Source organism: Anabrus simplex, chromosome 1 (genome assembly GCF_040414725.1).
Source record: "Anabrus simplex isolate iqAnaSimp1 chromosome 1, ASM4041472v1, whole genome shotgun sequence".
NCBI lineage: Eukaryota > Metazoa > Arthropoda > Insecta > Orthoptera > Tettigoniidae > Anabrus > Anabrus simplex.
In genome coordinates this window covers 1,581,946,547-1,581,963,358 of record NC_090265.1, presented here as the reverse complement: position 1 = coordinate 1,581,963,358, position 16,812 = coordinate 1,581,946,547, and the positions used below count along the sequence as shown (strand labels likewise).

General features: G+C 38.2%; 1 protein-coding gene across 1 annotated transcript in view; it reads left to right on the top strand.

The window, feature by feature from the left end:
- Positions 1–320: 320 nt before the first annotated feature.
- LOC136862727 (protein obstructor-E) overlaps positions 321–16,812 on the top strand; it is a 53,121-nt gene continuing 36,629 nt past the window's right edge. Inside the window, exon 1 of the mRNA XM_067138953.2 lies at positions 321–365. Within this exon, the coding sequence (XP_066995054.2) occupies positions 326–365 (40 nt within the window). The 5' untranslated portion in view covers positions 321–325. The remainder of the gene's footprint in view (positions 366–16,812) is intronic.

Sequence of the window (16,812 nt, the reverse complement as noted above, 5' to 3'; positions counted from 1 at the left end):
TTACACGTTGAATTTGACCCTGATGTCCCTTTAAAGGTGTTTTTCTGGAATCACGACAGCCTCACCTACGCTGCTGCCTTCAAAGGACCTAGAATGATCATTGGTCCTTAAGAATATAACGATATGTTGCTGTATGTGTGGCTGCAGACTAATGTGAGACTGTGTAATAAGTGCGGAAGAACTGGGATGTTTTGTAGCTGGAGGGAGAGTTGGAGGATGGTACTGCGGGTGGGAAGGAGGGGCGGCGGTGGGGGGAGGTGCGGACGAGTGTTATAACTAGGGAACAGGCCGGCCGGCGCCGTTATACTACAAGACAGCAGGCAGCATGGCAATACTCGCAGCAGCCCTCTACGTCCTTCTCGCGTGTAAGTACTCCCTAACTCACCTTCTCTTTTCCATAGGCAAACCGAGTCCGATCATTTCATGAAAATAATTTTCCAGAATAATATTTTTTAAATTTAAATAGATTCTTTTAAAATATGATCAATATTGTTGATTTCCATTTAGACTGTGAAGTAATTGACTATTAACAGACGTTTACAAACAGGATATTATTTAATTTTCCTTATTTTACACCTGTATCAGAAGACGAAGAAGTAACATGACCTAAGTACATAAATCGATCTGATCCTTTTCAATTATTAAGATACATTTACTGAATTTCTGAGTTCGGCTATACGAAGTTTTTAAACTGCAAATATCTTCTGTATGTTGTAGAGGTCTAAGGAGCGGCCTATCCTCCGAATAATAATATTTAGTTAAATTAACTTCTAGAAACGGTTTTAACTATTAAATAGCTTATTAGACATGGAGCATTTAATTTTTACCGTGATCTAGCAATAAACATTGATAAATCATTAAACATTGACAGATCAACAATAATGTTATCTGATGATTTTCGAAGGACTCATTAATTCCTGTTTAAAACAATTCCGTTGCTCATCGACTTATGGAGGCTAGATTTCATTGATAAAAGTAATGACTGAATACCTTGTCTTGTTCTATTTGTTTTATCAATACTCACCAGGAACCCCAGGTGACATAACATTTTCTTTCTAATTTGTATTGAGAATAACACGAAATTCTAAAAGTAATTTCGACACCTTTTTTAGTGTTAATTATAGAATAAAAACGTATGAAAAATGTTTCTCATAGTTATCTTCATGAATGAATAAAAATGTGTTTAGTAACCTAAAAATAATAAGATTTTATAAACAGTCAACTGTCTCCCACTTCCCTGTTTCTTTATAGAATATGCAATCAATTACGACGAAATCAATTTACAGCATCGTGTACATGATCTCACTCATCACATTACTTTTTAACATTTTATTTGCAAAAATGTTTATACAGATTTATCTTTAAATTAATGGCTCTTAATTCAAAACATATGCTCATGTGTAGACATTATTCTATACATGAAGTGCATTATATATAGTCTATTCAATAAATGTACTGTATCTGAAGTGTATTTGGAAATAACAATATTAAGAGATTTGCTGTTTAAAAACTCATTGTTCATTATATGTGTCGGTATTACTAGTGTTACTAGTGTAGATTTTGGCTCCTTGCAACAACAGGTATTTACTTTCTGTTTCACGTACTTTCTTTGAACTTCAGTGTAAATGTAGTACAGCGATCACTTTCCATTATGCAAATGTAAGAACAGAGCAGTGCCAGCTGATATAACGGTACCAAAGTGGCTGAATTATGGATTCGGTGTCCTCGCGCTTTGCTTCTCTGTTCCTTTCTCTATCGTATCACTGTATGTTGCTGGTGCGAATTCATTTGGAGTGTAGAAACATGTCGATCCTAGCACTATCTACCAACACAGCGCATGTGTACGCAGGTCATCGGCCCCGGGAGACTGATATGCTTCTTAATGATAATTAACTGTTATTTAAGAGGGGTGAGCATTATATTACATATGTTTATTCCTTAAGTGACAAAACGGGGAGTAACTATCATGAATGTTACATTCAGGATAACCTAGCCTAACTAACTCCATGGCACTACAGCCCTTGAAGGCCGTTGGCCTACCAAGTCACCACTGCTCAGCCTGAAGGCCTGCAGATTGCAAGGTGTCGTGTGGTCAGCACGACGAATCCTCTCGGCCGTTATTCTCGGCTTTCTAGACCGGGGCTGCTATCTCACCGTCAAATAGCTCCTCAATTCTAATCACGTAGGCTGAGTGGATCTCGAACCAGCTCTCAGATCCAGGTAAAACTCCCTGACCTGGCCGGGCATCGAACCCGAGGCTTCCGGGTAAGAGGCAGGCACGCTATCCCTACACCACGGGGGTGGCACATTCACGATAGGCACTAAAATAATTATGGAAAAGAGTGGTGTAAAGTTACAAAGTTTACTTTTCTTGCCTTTAATGACTCGGATTTCTTTCAGTTCGTAAGGTTATTTTAATAATAATAATAATAATAATAATAATAATAATAATAATAATAATAATAATAATAATATTTGTTTTACGTCCCATTAAGTACTTTTGTTGCGGTTTTCGGAGACGCCGATGTGCTGGAATTTAGTCCCGCTGGAGTTCTTTTACGTGCTAGTAAAAGTACTGACACAAGGCTGACGTATTTGAGCACCTTCAAATACCACCGGACTGAGCCAAGATCGGACCTACCAAGTTGGGGTCAGAAGGCCCAGTGCCTTAACCGTCTGAGTCACTCTGCCCGGCAAGGCTATTTTATACTGAGCTCAATTTTAATAATAATAATAATAATAATAATAATAATAATAATAATAATAATAATGGCGTGTGATCTCCGTGCATATCTTTCTAGTTGACGTCTTGTAGGCGACCTCCGTGTCTCTGAAGATGGGTCCCTACCTGGGATGAGTTCTACTGCTGGAAACGACGAGCCAAAGGAATTAACCAATTAAAGTTAAAATCACTGACCCGAACGTTAATCGAACACAGGACCCCCTTGGATCGAATCCAGCATGCTAACCATTTAGCAATGGAAACGGACAAAATTAAAATGATCATGTGAAAGATCTGCGATTATTAATACATGTGTTGGGATATGGTCTCTAAGCTAACTGCTGGCCTACTCCTATTATTTCATCAACACTCCACATTGTATCTGAGTCTCTATATACAGTCCATTGTCGAATTCATTAACGAAGGCTGACTGTTGGTATTCAAAGATCCTGAATTAAAGCTCATCGTAAACAAAATAAACACGTTACTTTGTTTGTCTTATGTCTCTTGTCGGGTGCTGGTTAGAGCAATCGACTTATATTCTTAACATCACCTGTACTTCCTTCCGTTGAATATAACTAACATGACCATTTCAAGACAATTCGCAAAGAATTGGCAACACATTACAGTACGAAAAAAAAACAAAATAAACGCACAGTTTCCTTATTTAAGAATTAAAGACATCTTCGTCTTAAACTTACAGTATAAGTGTACTAAATTCGTGTTCTCATCCCGAGGTGGTGCTTACTCCCAATGGAGGTGAGCTGCTTGCACCTGTTTAACCATATACCAGCCCTCCAGTCAATCTTAAATTTATAGCAGTACATCGAATCGAACCCGGGTCCCCGAGAATGACAGCTAATAGTACTAACACTATGGAGGTGGAGACCTTACAGTACTTTCCTCATATATGTGACTTTTGATCATGGTAATAGCTACAGTGCGTCCAGTATTCCGTCGAACGCGAATCAGAGATATGTGATTTATTATTTGAAAAAATACACATATATTGACCGATATTCCAGCCTCGGACACTCTGAGGAAAAGTCAGAGATGATCTCACTCGGGTGCTACGCCCGCCCATAATCTGTCCGATGTACAGTGTTATTGAGATGTCGGAGGTGAAGTTTCCTACTCTAATTACCAGGGTCTGAAAACAGATCCTCGGGCTAGGAACACAGGCTCATTTCCAGCACTGAGCGAACTGGCCACGTGGTTAGGGTCACTTGAGTTCGGGAGATGGTGGGTTCGAATCCCACCATCGGCAGCTCTGAAGACAGTGGCTTCCCATTTTCGCACCAGGCAAACTCTGGGGCTGTACTTGAAAAAGAAATAAATCACTTCTAGCATGTATGTATCGAAAGTGCACAAACACCTGGAAATAACAACGCACTGAGAGCGTTTGTCGGCACCGGGACACGAGTCTCCGATCAGGCAGTCCAGTCCCGCATACCGTCTGAGCCAGCCGCCCTTCACTTTTCACTCTTAAAAAGAAATGCGATAATAATAGCAAATCGTGAGTAAGCCATCTCTTATTTTTACGAGGAATAAAAGTAGGCCATTTAACGCTTTCATTTCTATCTAAGAAAGAGAGCAGGCGTGAAGGACAAGATTATATCTGTCTCTAGCAACCATGGAAAGGTCCCGTTATGTGTTCCTTGCCCTCCGGTATTCATATTCAAGGTAAAGGTCATCGTTAAAATCTTTGGTAACCGCAGTGTAGTCTAGTGAAATCTAGAAGGAAACCAATTATGTTTCCGCGTACATTGTTAATAATAACAAAACTCAAATGAGTTGTAGTTTAGAATTGTCTGTTGTCACTGTGATAGGTTTGTGGGCACTCTGGTTTCGAGTATAGACACAGAACAACTTTCTCGAGACCAAAGTAGACTTCTTGTTCAAGGTTTCCAGAACGGAAGTAGTGCTACAAGAACAAGTCATTACAGCATCACGACCTGGAGAACCTGCTCGAGTCTGACTCCAGGAAGGGTACACATTATTCATACAAACGTCAAGACATACTAGTAGGCCTTCCTAGAATATTCGAAATAATATTACTCAAACATTTTACCTAACCACCTAATTAGAAGGATATGGCCTAATTTTGAAGTTCAAAGAGTTATTAAGATTTTTTCAGATTTTGGGCTTCTTATACCAAACATTAGATGTGTATAAACTGAAGTGGTTTACTTACTTTATGATGAATGAAACAACATATAAAAGTAACGCGGAAATAGACATCTTATTCCGTTGAGTGAGAAATACCTATTGCGGGATAATATTAGGCATCATGTAGTCTGCGTGATTGGGCCCGTTATTGTTAACTGCAGTTTCCTGAATAATGGTCGATTTAGATAGCTTCTAAAAGGCTGATCGTACCTCGTTCTGATCTAAAGTGAAGGTACAATTTATGACAGAGTCATACCTAGAATCCGGGACATCTTAAACAGAAGTTTGCTACTTAAATCATTTAACAATGGAGGTGGTTCTTTAGAAAAACTGTAAATTCTTGGAGTTTCCGTATAAATTACCGAACTTAAATAAGAAATATACAAACTAACCATTTAAATTTTTAATTCTACTTATTTGATTTTATTTTTAATTTATAATTTCCTTCCAAGATCTGTTTCTATCAAACTGAAATACAGTGACAATTTTGGATGCTGTATTTATTCTTTGAGTAATGATTGAAACAAGCTTGAGATTTATATCACCTACACTGAAGAAAACAAGGTTATTTATTTCAAACGAATATTCCCGTGTGTATAATCTTACATCGAAATTTTAAAAGTTTACCACGTTTGCTACAAGGTGTCGTTCCTATCCGGTGAAAGGCTGAGGCACAAACGTTTCGTTTGAGTCTGTTTCATAACTATAATTAAGTTACAGCACATTTCAAAATTAATGCCTCCATTATTTCACAGAACGTTTTCTGAAGAAACTGTGGTTTTCATTATAAAATTATTATAGGTTATCATTGAATAAATGTAGAAACATATTCAATCAGCTCTCTATCAAAGTAATTCCTAACATATTCGTTTTCTCACTTCTGTAGTCTGTCAGATATTATAACATTTTCGAGGAAGCAATAACAATCCATTTAACCTTGAAAAGCAAGGGAATTTCTCAGAAGTTTCGAATACCGGTAAACTATTAGATTACGATACCAGTAAACTATTCGTAAAACCACAACTATAATTGACCCTTCCGGGAGACTAAAGCACGACCTTCAGGAACGATGAAAGTGAAGTGTGTGGTAACATGGAATGACGTGATCGTGTCTGACCACAGACATGTAGGCCAAGTAGTTTCATGATTTCGGCCAGCCCCACGAAAAGCAGTCAACATCTAGAGCACCGTGGAGACTTCAACGGTGGTATAGCAAGGATACATTTTCTACAAATGAAATGACGAGCAGCAGGAGGACAAATATATTTACTCCACATTTATTTAAGCAACTTGATTCATCACTCTACAGGCGCAGTCATTAATTTTTCTATAGCTTAATGGCTCACATCCTATGAAGTATTCTGGCATTTATCATTTAAAGGTTTCTTGGCGTAGGAGCATGTTGGAGTATGTTTCTGCCTTTTCCAGGCCTTATAAATACTTTGATCATCTTAATCCGAATGTTGGAGGGGAATTCATTTAGTCTCCTTAGGTCAAGGCAGTGAGGTCCATCAATAAAACCAAGTAATATGGCTAAATAAGCCGTCACAACGACTAAGTCACATTCGGATACTACCAGCAGTCGCCTTAGCTTACTAATTTGTTGCAGATACGAGTTCAATTTATTCTTTCCTCACATACTGATGGCCTTAACAAATTGGCGTCTACATTACTATGTATTCGATTTTTAATACCTTGGCAACAAAAAAAATGTGACTTCAAAGAATTTGCATGCGTAACGTATATTCGTTACCCTTTATGAAATATTCACAGTCATTACTTGCACACATGTTAACAAATTTACCGAGCGAGCTGACGGTGCAGTTAGGGTCGTGCAGCTGTGACCATGCATTCGAGAGATAGTAGATTCGAATCATCCCGTTGACAGCCGTGAATATGGTTTTCCGTGGTTTCCCACATTCATACCAGACAAATGATGGGGCTGTACATTAATTCAGGCCACGGCCACTACGTTTCCAATTCTAGCTCTTTCCCATCATTCCGTCACCGAAAACTTTCCATGTGTTGGTGCGACATTAAACAAGTAGTAGTATTTAAAAAATTTGCTTATTAATGCTGCATGTGTGATTATTCATATGATCCTTTTGCTGAAATTATTCAACGGCTCATGTCATCGACATAACCTATAACCTATAATTTCTAAAATATTTCAGAAAGTGTATTTTCGTCATTAATACCTTTCATATTAATTTCTCTAATTTTTTACTACCAATTATTTTTGACTTCGAATACGTCCGTAGAGTCGAAAGCGTATTTGAGCCTGTGATCGGTACATAAAAATGAACGTTTAAATCATAAAAATAAAATCAAGAGCAATTTAAGACGCAAGTACGGTAATACAGTAGTGTTCAATATCTCATTGTAAATAGCACGTAGAAAAGAATATTCTGACCTCGATATGACGTCATCAGGTGATAACAGTAGCGCCGACATCTTGAGGTACTAAAATCGCTATGTTATTTGTGCAACTCTGAACTCCAGCATGATAGGACATTACTTGAGACATCGTTCTTTTCTTTCAGTGAGTGAGATTCAGACGTTAAAAGAAAGGAAATCAAATAGAGAACATTTGAGAAAATTGTGATTCGAAGAAATGCGAAAAAGTGTCTCCTTCGCCAGCCATCGCGTCATATTGATAATAAAAAGCTTAAAAATGATTTTTAAAATGTGTTAGAGAGAATAGAACGGCTTGTTAAAATTCAAAAAGTTCGAAAATCACCAATACGGAGCGTGAAATACATCAAAGTTAAGGCGAGTGACGTGCAACTGAAGCCTCGCCGAGCAACAGTACTGCGCCAGTGGTGGAAACATTTTAAACATTTACTAAGTAGATACTTTATTCCGACAATATTTATATTCCGTATTCTACGTCAAAACTTGCGGCACCACCCTGTTCGAATTTATTTTCTCTCTCCCTTCAATCCTGACCTTTTGTAGAAGGTGCGGTGGTCTTCGTAATGATTTTTCTTCAAGATACCCTATCAATTACTTGCCTGAATATATCATGCATTTTTCTTCCATATTTAAAGGTAATCTGGACAATTTTCTTTGCTAAGACTCTTCCTTGTGGCCTTTGTCCCTTAGTGTTACCCTGTCCATAATTTCTAGTCCTCTTCTCATTAAACTGTCAAATTTGAGTCGAATCTAGCCTGAGATTCTTCATTCAATTTTAAGCTCTTTCAGGTTGGAGTCATTTTTCTGGTATCGATCTATGGAATTATCAACATCTTTCTGAAAAACCATTTCAGTTACAACGATCTTCTTCATCTCCTTAATTTTTGAATGCCCACCATTCAACTCCCTACATACATTTTTAAAATATTTTAAGTTATCTATGTCGAAGAAAGCCTCCGTGGCTCAGACGGCAGCGCGTCGGCCTCTCACCGCTGGATTCCGTGGTTCAAATCCCGGTCACTCCAAGTGAGATTTGTGCTGGACAAAGCGGAGGCGGGACAGGTACTCCGGTTTTCCCTGTCATCTTTCATTCCAGCAACACTCTCCATTCTCATTTCATAGCATCTATCAGTCATTAATAAATCACTTTGGGAGTGGCGACCCCATCGTACTAATAGCCTATATCTGCATCACTCATTCCATCCCTGACCCGGTCAATGACTGGAAAACAGGTTGTAGGTTTTCATTTTCATTCATATGTTGAAGAAAAAGTATAGTATTATGTTTAAATAAATGACCATTTAAAATACCCGGCTCCATGTCTTAATGATTAGCGCACTGGCCTTTGGTGCACAATGTCCTGGGTTCGATTCCCGGCTGGGTCGGGAATTTGAACCTCCATTGATTAATTCCTATGGCTCGGGGACTGGGTCTATGTGACTTCCTCACCATTAGAATTCATCCTAAATAGAGCGATATCTTCACAGACGTGCAGGTCACCTACAAGGCGTCAACTCAAAAGACCTGCACCACGCCTCTTTGGAGGCCACACGCCATTATTACCATTCAAAATTTAAAGCAAATAAGTTCAGTAGTTTTAGAATTATGATGGTTTCCCTCCAGATTAAAAACGCGAGTGTGTTTTATAACGAAAGATTGATTCAATAAATGAAAAATGCATATTTAATTTTAAAAGCATACCTTCTGCCTTTAATTGGATTCCAAATCACAAGGACGTGGTGATCAATTTTGTTATTTACACATGAAATGTTGTAGACTTGAATAGCATCTTACTGAAAGTCTGGCGAGCAATTTCTGAGCTTACGTGTACATTGTCACCATAACGTGCATGTGTATTGTCCTGGAGTGCAAGTCACGACCTTCATCGGAAATAAATTATAGTCAGACTTAATCACAAGGTGAAAGTCTACTAAGTTCTGGGGCAATCGTGTCAGTACAATATATAATTATATTGTATACATAGTATTCGATCAACTGGGATTGGGCATGGATGGAACAATGAGGACATGTTAATTAAATACAGTGACATTTGTCTAATGATTTGAAAAATATCCTATGCTTTTACTCGGGAAGTAATAATTATCCTCCTATGGATCTAGGCCAAAACAGTCTCATATTTTACCTTGATCTAATACCGTTAGCTATTATTGTACAAGGACAGATTTAACAACTGTGTATCATCCAATACACTGTCTGCCCAGTTCTACATTCTGAGGGTCACTTTCCTGTCTTTTCTCTTTTATAAGATCCGCCTTCGAGCCCATTGTTGACGGGTACGTTTTCAAACACTCACATTTATACTTGAGTGCATTGTAAGGTATAAGGCCAGCAAGTGGGAAGTGGGGATGGAATTTAATTCCACTTAATCTCATCAGAGGTTGCCAATTAACAATGTATGATCATTATATTACATTATTTGTAAGTATGCATTTTAGCATTAATCAGACATGGTATTTCCGTACACGCCGTCTCTGTGGTGTAGTGGTTAGTGTGATTGGCTGCCACCCCCGGAGCCCTGGGATCTATTTACGGCTCTGCCCCGAAATTTGAAAAGAGGTACGAGGGCTGGTACGGGGTCCACTCAACCTCGGGAGGTCAACTCAGTAGGGGTGGATTCGATTCTCACCTCAGCCATCCTGCAAGTGGTTTTCCGTGGTATACCACTTCTCCTCCAGGCAAATGCCGGGATGGTACCTAACTTAAGGCCACGGCCGCTTCCTTCTCTCCTTCTTCTCCATCCCTTCCAATCTTCCCACACCCCCTCAAGACCTCTGTTCAGCATATCAGGTGAGGCCACCTGGGCGAGGTACTGGTCATCCTCCCCAGTTGTATCCCCGACCCAGAGTATGAAGCTTCAGGACACTGCCCTTGAGGTGGTAGAGGTGGGATCCCTCGATGATTCAGAGGGAAAAACCGACCCTGGAGGGTAAACAGATAAAGAAGAAGATGAATGAGGAGTTATTTCCGTACTAGTGATTACGCTTTAATTATATTGATCTTCTCAGTATAGTTAAATATACGATATTAGATCAAGATTGATTACGATCGGTTTAAAAATCTCGGAATGTTTACCCTGACATCTGCCATTAAACCCATAACCTAGATGTTCCTATTAACATCGTATTTTTCCTTCAGGTGGAGAACTGTGGCCTCATTATACCGGGTGGTTCACCAGCCCCTTATTTTTTCTGAGATAGGCAACCTAAATAACGCCTGCAACCTAAAGATCCTAATAATCTAGTTTTATGAATATCAAATAACTTGAACTTTCTGCTTATGGCTGCCATCACTGTAAATTGATCCATGGACCTAGTAAAGGAAACACTACTAACTTGGGGTGCGTACATAAGAGTAGGTGATATTGAACTACTTAAATTGAACATCTCTGATCGGATTGCAACAATGGTGAGCTTCAAGGGCGTCAGTCTTATTTCGCGTCTTATCAAGTACAACTTGTGGATTCAGTTTAAGTTAACCCCTAAGTAGCGAATTGCAGTTCCATTGCACTGTGATTTAATTTCACAGTCATAATTTTTGGTGAGATTCTCCTCCCTCAGTTGACATTTCTGGACAGAACGACAAGCGGATTTTGAAGCTCGGATATAAAGACCGATTTTCTTAAATCTTTCGAAGGCGATCCTGGCCACTTCAGTGGCAGACTCGGTGTTCTTCCCAAATATTTCCTTATCATCCGTGAAACACATTATAGTGAGGTTAGGTTGTTCGTCCGCAGGCGGATAACAATAATTCCCTGCTAAAGAATCTTCAGATAGTTCTTCTACAATACGATTGGTAGGGATGATAAATAATGCTATAGATAAAACCAGCCTTGGAACACACCACGATTAATTTTTATATTTTCCTTCCGTGTTTTCGAATCTGTATCGGTGTTACGTTACCGTCTTGTAGAGCTGTTAGAAGCCTCGCCAGCTTTCGGGCACTCCGTAAGATTTCTATGATATTATTTGCAATTTTATGTGTTCTAAAGAAATGTTTATGGAATAACCGATTTGATAAAAGGAGAACCTTTAAACAGCATGTCCATAAAATTTACAAGTTCACTGACACTTGTTAATAATAACAATAAATAACGGTGTGTGGACTCCGGACACGCCTGGTGCAAGTCTTTCCAGTTGACACCTTACAGGCGACCTGCGCGTCTGTGAGGATTGGAGGCGCTACCTAATCCTGAAGACGGCACAAACATTCTGCCCCGGAGCCAGAGGAATTAACTAATCCATGATCGGGCGGATAATCGAACGTGGGACTCCTTGGTTCTAAGACCAGCATGCTGAATATTTAGCCATAGAGCCGGATACTGGTATGTATTAAGAAATAATAAATGTCTGGTTCGGGGAAAATCCGGATTTAGAAAGAGAATTTATAACTGTTTTTTAGTGGAAACGGTAAATGTTCGTGTTTCCCTAGCCGGAGGGAAGTGAATGGAGTTTTATTGGCCTTCAATCGACTCTCCTTCCTCCGTGGTGAGAGACAGTTTTTGAATAATTGTACTATGGTCAGTGAAGGGTCTTGATTTATCCTTGCTGAAATAGTAGGAATCTGTAACATAGTAATTTTACTCACAATGCATAGATATTAAGAGAAAAAATTTACCACAATGCTCGCTAAGGTTACTTCATTGCTGATATTATCATAGGCGATTTATTCTCAGATACGTCATTTAGATATATTTACAAGGAAATAGTTACCTCAACGACTCTCTCGAACTTCTCAAACAGTTTCCTACTTTAATAATTATTTGAAATAAAATTCTCAGACATTTGGTGGAGGAACTTCGAATGTAACTGAAGACCAATAAAACTATTTGTATTAAAATTCAATTATGACAAATAACTACTTGAGAAGGAAAATTGTTGTAAACCAGGAAAAGATACCATTCACATTCCATCTCTTTCTCATAAATGAAGTCTTGTTAATCTGTCTATATTCGAAATTTATTAAAGTTTGTGTTCGTATCTTGAAACTGAATGCATTATTCAGGTCTTGATTGTGGATAAATAACATTCAGATATTTCTTAATGTTTTTACTAGTCTAGGACAAACGTTTCCACGGAAATTCGCAAAAGTATCAAGTTATATTGCCTGTTGCACCGATGTCAAGTGATCTACTGCTTTACCAGATCTTACTTACACTATTATTGTACAATATTTATCAGTACATTGATATTCACGTCAAACTATAATTAGTGTATTTTATAACATAACATAAACTATTACTAATCACGATACAATATATCTTACCGAGCTCGATAGCTGCAGTCGCTTAAGTGCGGCCAGTATCCAGTATTCGGGAGATAGTAGGTTCGAACCCCACTGTCGGCAGCCCTGAAAATGGTTTTCCGTGGTTTCCCATTTTCACACCAGGCAAATGCTGGGGCTGTACCTTAATTAAGGCCACGGCCGCTTCCTTCCCACTCCTAGCCCTTTCCTGTCCCATCGTCGCCGTAAGACCTATCTGTGTCGGTGAGACGTAAAACAACTAGCAAAAAAAAAACAACAATATATCTTGTGTAGAAGTTAGCGTTGCCACGGAGATAACAATGATAATAAGACGAGGAACCTGATTACATATCCTGAATACTTACTTACTTACTTACTTAATTACTTACTTACTTACTTACTTACTTACTTACTTACTTACTTACTTACTTACTTACTTACTTACTTACTTACTTACTGACTTACTTACTTACTTGATCGATCCATCGATCGATCACTTGCTTTCTTGCTCAGTGAAAGTATAGGGCAATAAATTGGTCGTAATGAAATGACTAGTATAGGAATTATTTTCCGACACAAAATATGAGTTTGTTCACATAGTAGAGGATAATAATAAGGAAAGCAAAATTAATATGGAATGATGCTCAAAATTTGTGAAGTACTTTCATTCTTCCTGGCCTTCACGTGGAATACAGGTTTATTGCCTGATGTCCTTCCTGACGCCAACCCTATGTGGAGGAATATTGCGTTTTTCTGTGGTGGTTGGTAGTGCAGTGTTTTGAGTATAATAACACAAACAAACAAAGTTCTCGAGCCGTAGGAATTGCTCATGCGCATTTAAGATCCAGGACCGGGTTAGGAGTAGAATCTGGGGCTGTCTGAGCCTAAACGAAGAAGCCGGACTTCAAAATTTATGAAGTGTGTTACAGATTTATACGCATAGACGCGATGAAAGTAATAAATACAGCTTATAAATGTCATAAAAATCCCAAATAAAAATCATTATCATTATATTAGAGATGGATTTGAAAATACGTTGTATCCTTATAGCGTAATTTGAAGACAAATTTGTTAGGAAGTTTTGTATCTTATAATAATGTTTTTCAATAAGACAAGAAACTTAATGCCATTCATGTTAATATTTCCTAGATGAAAAAAATATATTTTATCAATGAAAAGCTATATTTTACGTATAACGCAGTAAGTGCGCGAACAATAAGAATATTAGCAGACTTAGAAGTGGAGAGCAGAAAAGATGAAGGACGACATGATATTGTGACGTTACAAGAATAGAAGTCATCAAATACAGTAGTAAGTAATAGTCGTTCAAAGACAAACTTCTTCCAATAGATCAGAAAGAACTCCTCAAGTTTATAAGAAAAGTTGGAATTATGAGTTCTGTGGAAAAAGTTTCGATTTCTGTCCAAGTTTGGAAGTTAAAGCTGATTATAGATGGAATTTTGTGGCCATGTGAAAAATGCCACGTAATTATTTATGATGGATGGAGACACAGTCACAGGTGTGTTTGTATAAGATAGGCACGTGCGTCAGACAGAGATTACCATACCTGTCTCGGCCAGATGGAAAGAAAGTCGAATTTAAGATAAGTAGAGCGGTAAAAGCTCGCCGACTGCGCCAAATTTGATCAGCGTAACCTGATGTGAATATCAATTGACCAATGCAGTCATGCCAAGAGAAGGAACATATACATTAATTTGTTTCGGCATGTATCGAAGGATGTCACATGTCTTCTGTTTAGAGATGCATAATCCTCCTCTCGTATACTGAATGCGGAGTTCAGTAGTCTGAGTCGTATGGTACTAAAGTACAAATGTCATTTGGTCTGATTCATAGTAAAGTCAGCGTATATCTACTGCAATATTGTACGATGTGCTTTATGGAAAACTGTGCACTGATCTACGGCCCTGATCTAGCGGTCAGCAAGTTATACTAAAGGTCATGAGTTTATGCTCTAGCCACCCTCAAGGACTCTCGGTTACACCCAGATTGAGATGACAATGATTTTAAGTTCTGTGTGTTAATGTACTTACGGAGTAAATTTCATTTTTATATTTTTTAAGTGTTCCTTGGTTTGACATACAGGATTATCTACGATCAAATTTCTCCTTTTCTTTGATCTTCTGGCAGCCTCGTTCTGGGGAAGTTGTAATGAATAAATAATAAATTAAACACACGTGTAGCTAATAGTTACTTTCTTCCTATATGAGATCAATTTTAATTATAAAATATTGTTTATGTAATCATTATGTAATAACTACCCATTGAACAAGCGAAAATGTCATTCAGGAGATGACTAGTTTTGAGCATATCAACATGATCTCAAAAGGGTATGTTAAATTGTCAGTCTATGAATTCTTTGTCCGACTTGTTGGCTGAATGGTCAGCGTACTGGCCTTCGGTTCAGAGGACCCCGGGTTCGATTCCCGGCCGGGTCGGGGATTTTAACCTTCATTGGTTAATTCCAGTGGCCCGGAGGCTGGGTGTTTGTGCTGTCCCCAACATCCCTGCAACTCACACACCACATATAACACTATCCTCCACCACAATAACACGCAGTTATCTACCCATGGCAGATGCCGCGCACCCTCATCGGAGGTCTGCCTTACAAGGGCTGCATTCGGCTAGAAATAGCCACATGAAATTATTATTATTATTATTATTATTATTATTATTATTATTATTATTATTATTATTATTATTATTATTATTATTATTATTATGAATTCTTTTAGAATATGAAGTTGGATTTTATTATTATTATTATTATTATTATTATTATTATTATTACTACTATTATTATTATTATTATTAGTATTATATAAGTCCTCCAATCATTCGCTGTCATCTGTCACATATTTCTTCTTAGTGCTTCGTAAAATTCGTGTTAAGATTAACAAAGAACACAAGATAAAGAACATGAAGGTAAATGGTGGTAAAAAATGGAGGCACCGAGCTCGATAGCTGCAGTCGCTTAAGTGCGCCCAGTATCCAGTATTCGGGAGATAGTAGGTTCGAACCCCACTGTCGGCAGCCCTGAAAATGGTTTTCCGTGGTTTCCCATTTTCACACCAGGCAAATGCTGGGGCTGTACCTTAATTAAGGCCACGGCCGCTTCCTTCCCACTCCTAGCCCTTCCCTGTCCCATAGTCGCCATAAGACCTATCTGTGTGGGTGCGACGTAAAACAACTAGCAAAAAAAAGAAAAATGGAGGAGAAAGGGTTAATAAAGTGGCAAACATAATGAGAATAGACTATAACAGTAGTAAAGTAAATAAATATAGATCTTTGTTTTGTTGGTTTTCCTAATATCTGCTTCATTGTGGCATTAGTGGTTGCTCGATATACTTTTCATGTTATCTCATATAGTGTAATTTCTCTTCAGTATTATTGAAATGGATGTTCCCAAAAATGCAAGAGTTCCTAGATCCATCTCTTGACTTGTAGTGTATGTCTTCTGGTATGGACTAGAGCATACTTTTATTGATCTGCCTTAATATTATCTTTGAAATTATGAAAGTGACTGAGGTTTGAGTGACACTAGTAATCCTACTCAATATAGAACCTATTCCTGTGATCAATAGCGTGAAAATATGGTTTGTGGGGTAAAATGGTGTATGAATTTCAGTACATTTCACCGACTGATATTAATATCACCCTTTGCCTTAGTGAGGTAGAAAACAGGAAACTAACTCACACCTCATTTCCCTGCTATACATCTTCAATATCTATGTAATCTATATGGAAGTTAATCATGGACACTGAAAAGAAAACGATATACGCTTACAACCAACAGAAATGAAATATTTGAGAAGAGTTGAGGCCAGATAAATAAGAGATATAGTTTGAAATGAAACTATTACAGCAAAATTAAAAATACAGCCTCTGAAAAGTAATGTGGTACAAGCTCAAATTTGATGGCCTGGACACATGACAAACGGTTAACGTAAGCTGATATGGAAAATACGCTGAGAAAGACTTCGTAAAAGAGATCCAAATGAAGACCGCACAGGACTTGGAACGACACCATACAAGAAGTTCTGCAGAGTTGGAAGGTATCATGGGAAATTATATTTTAAGGAGGAAGTAATGGTGAGCTCTCCGAAAGACATCGATACTTGCCGGTAGAAGAGGACCGGATTAAGTGAAGTTAAGTAAGTTCTTGTGACAGGAAGTTGTGTGCTGAACTGTCCCGGTGGTTCGTACCAGTAGCAAGCATTGCGGAA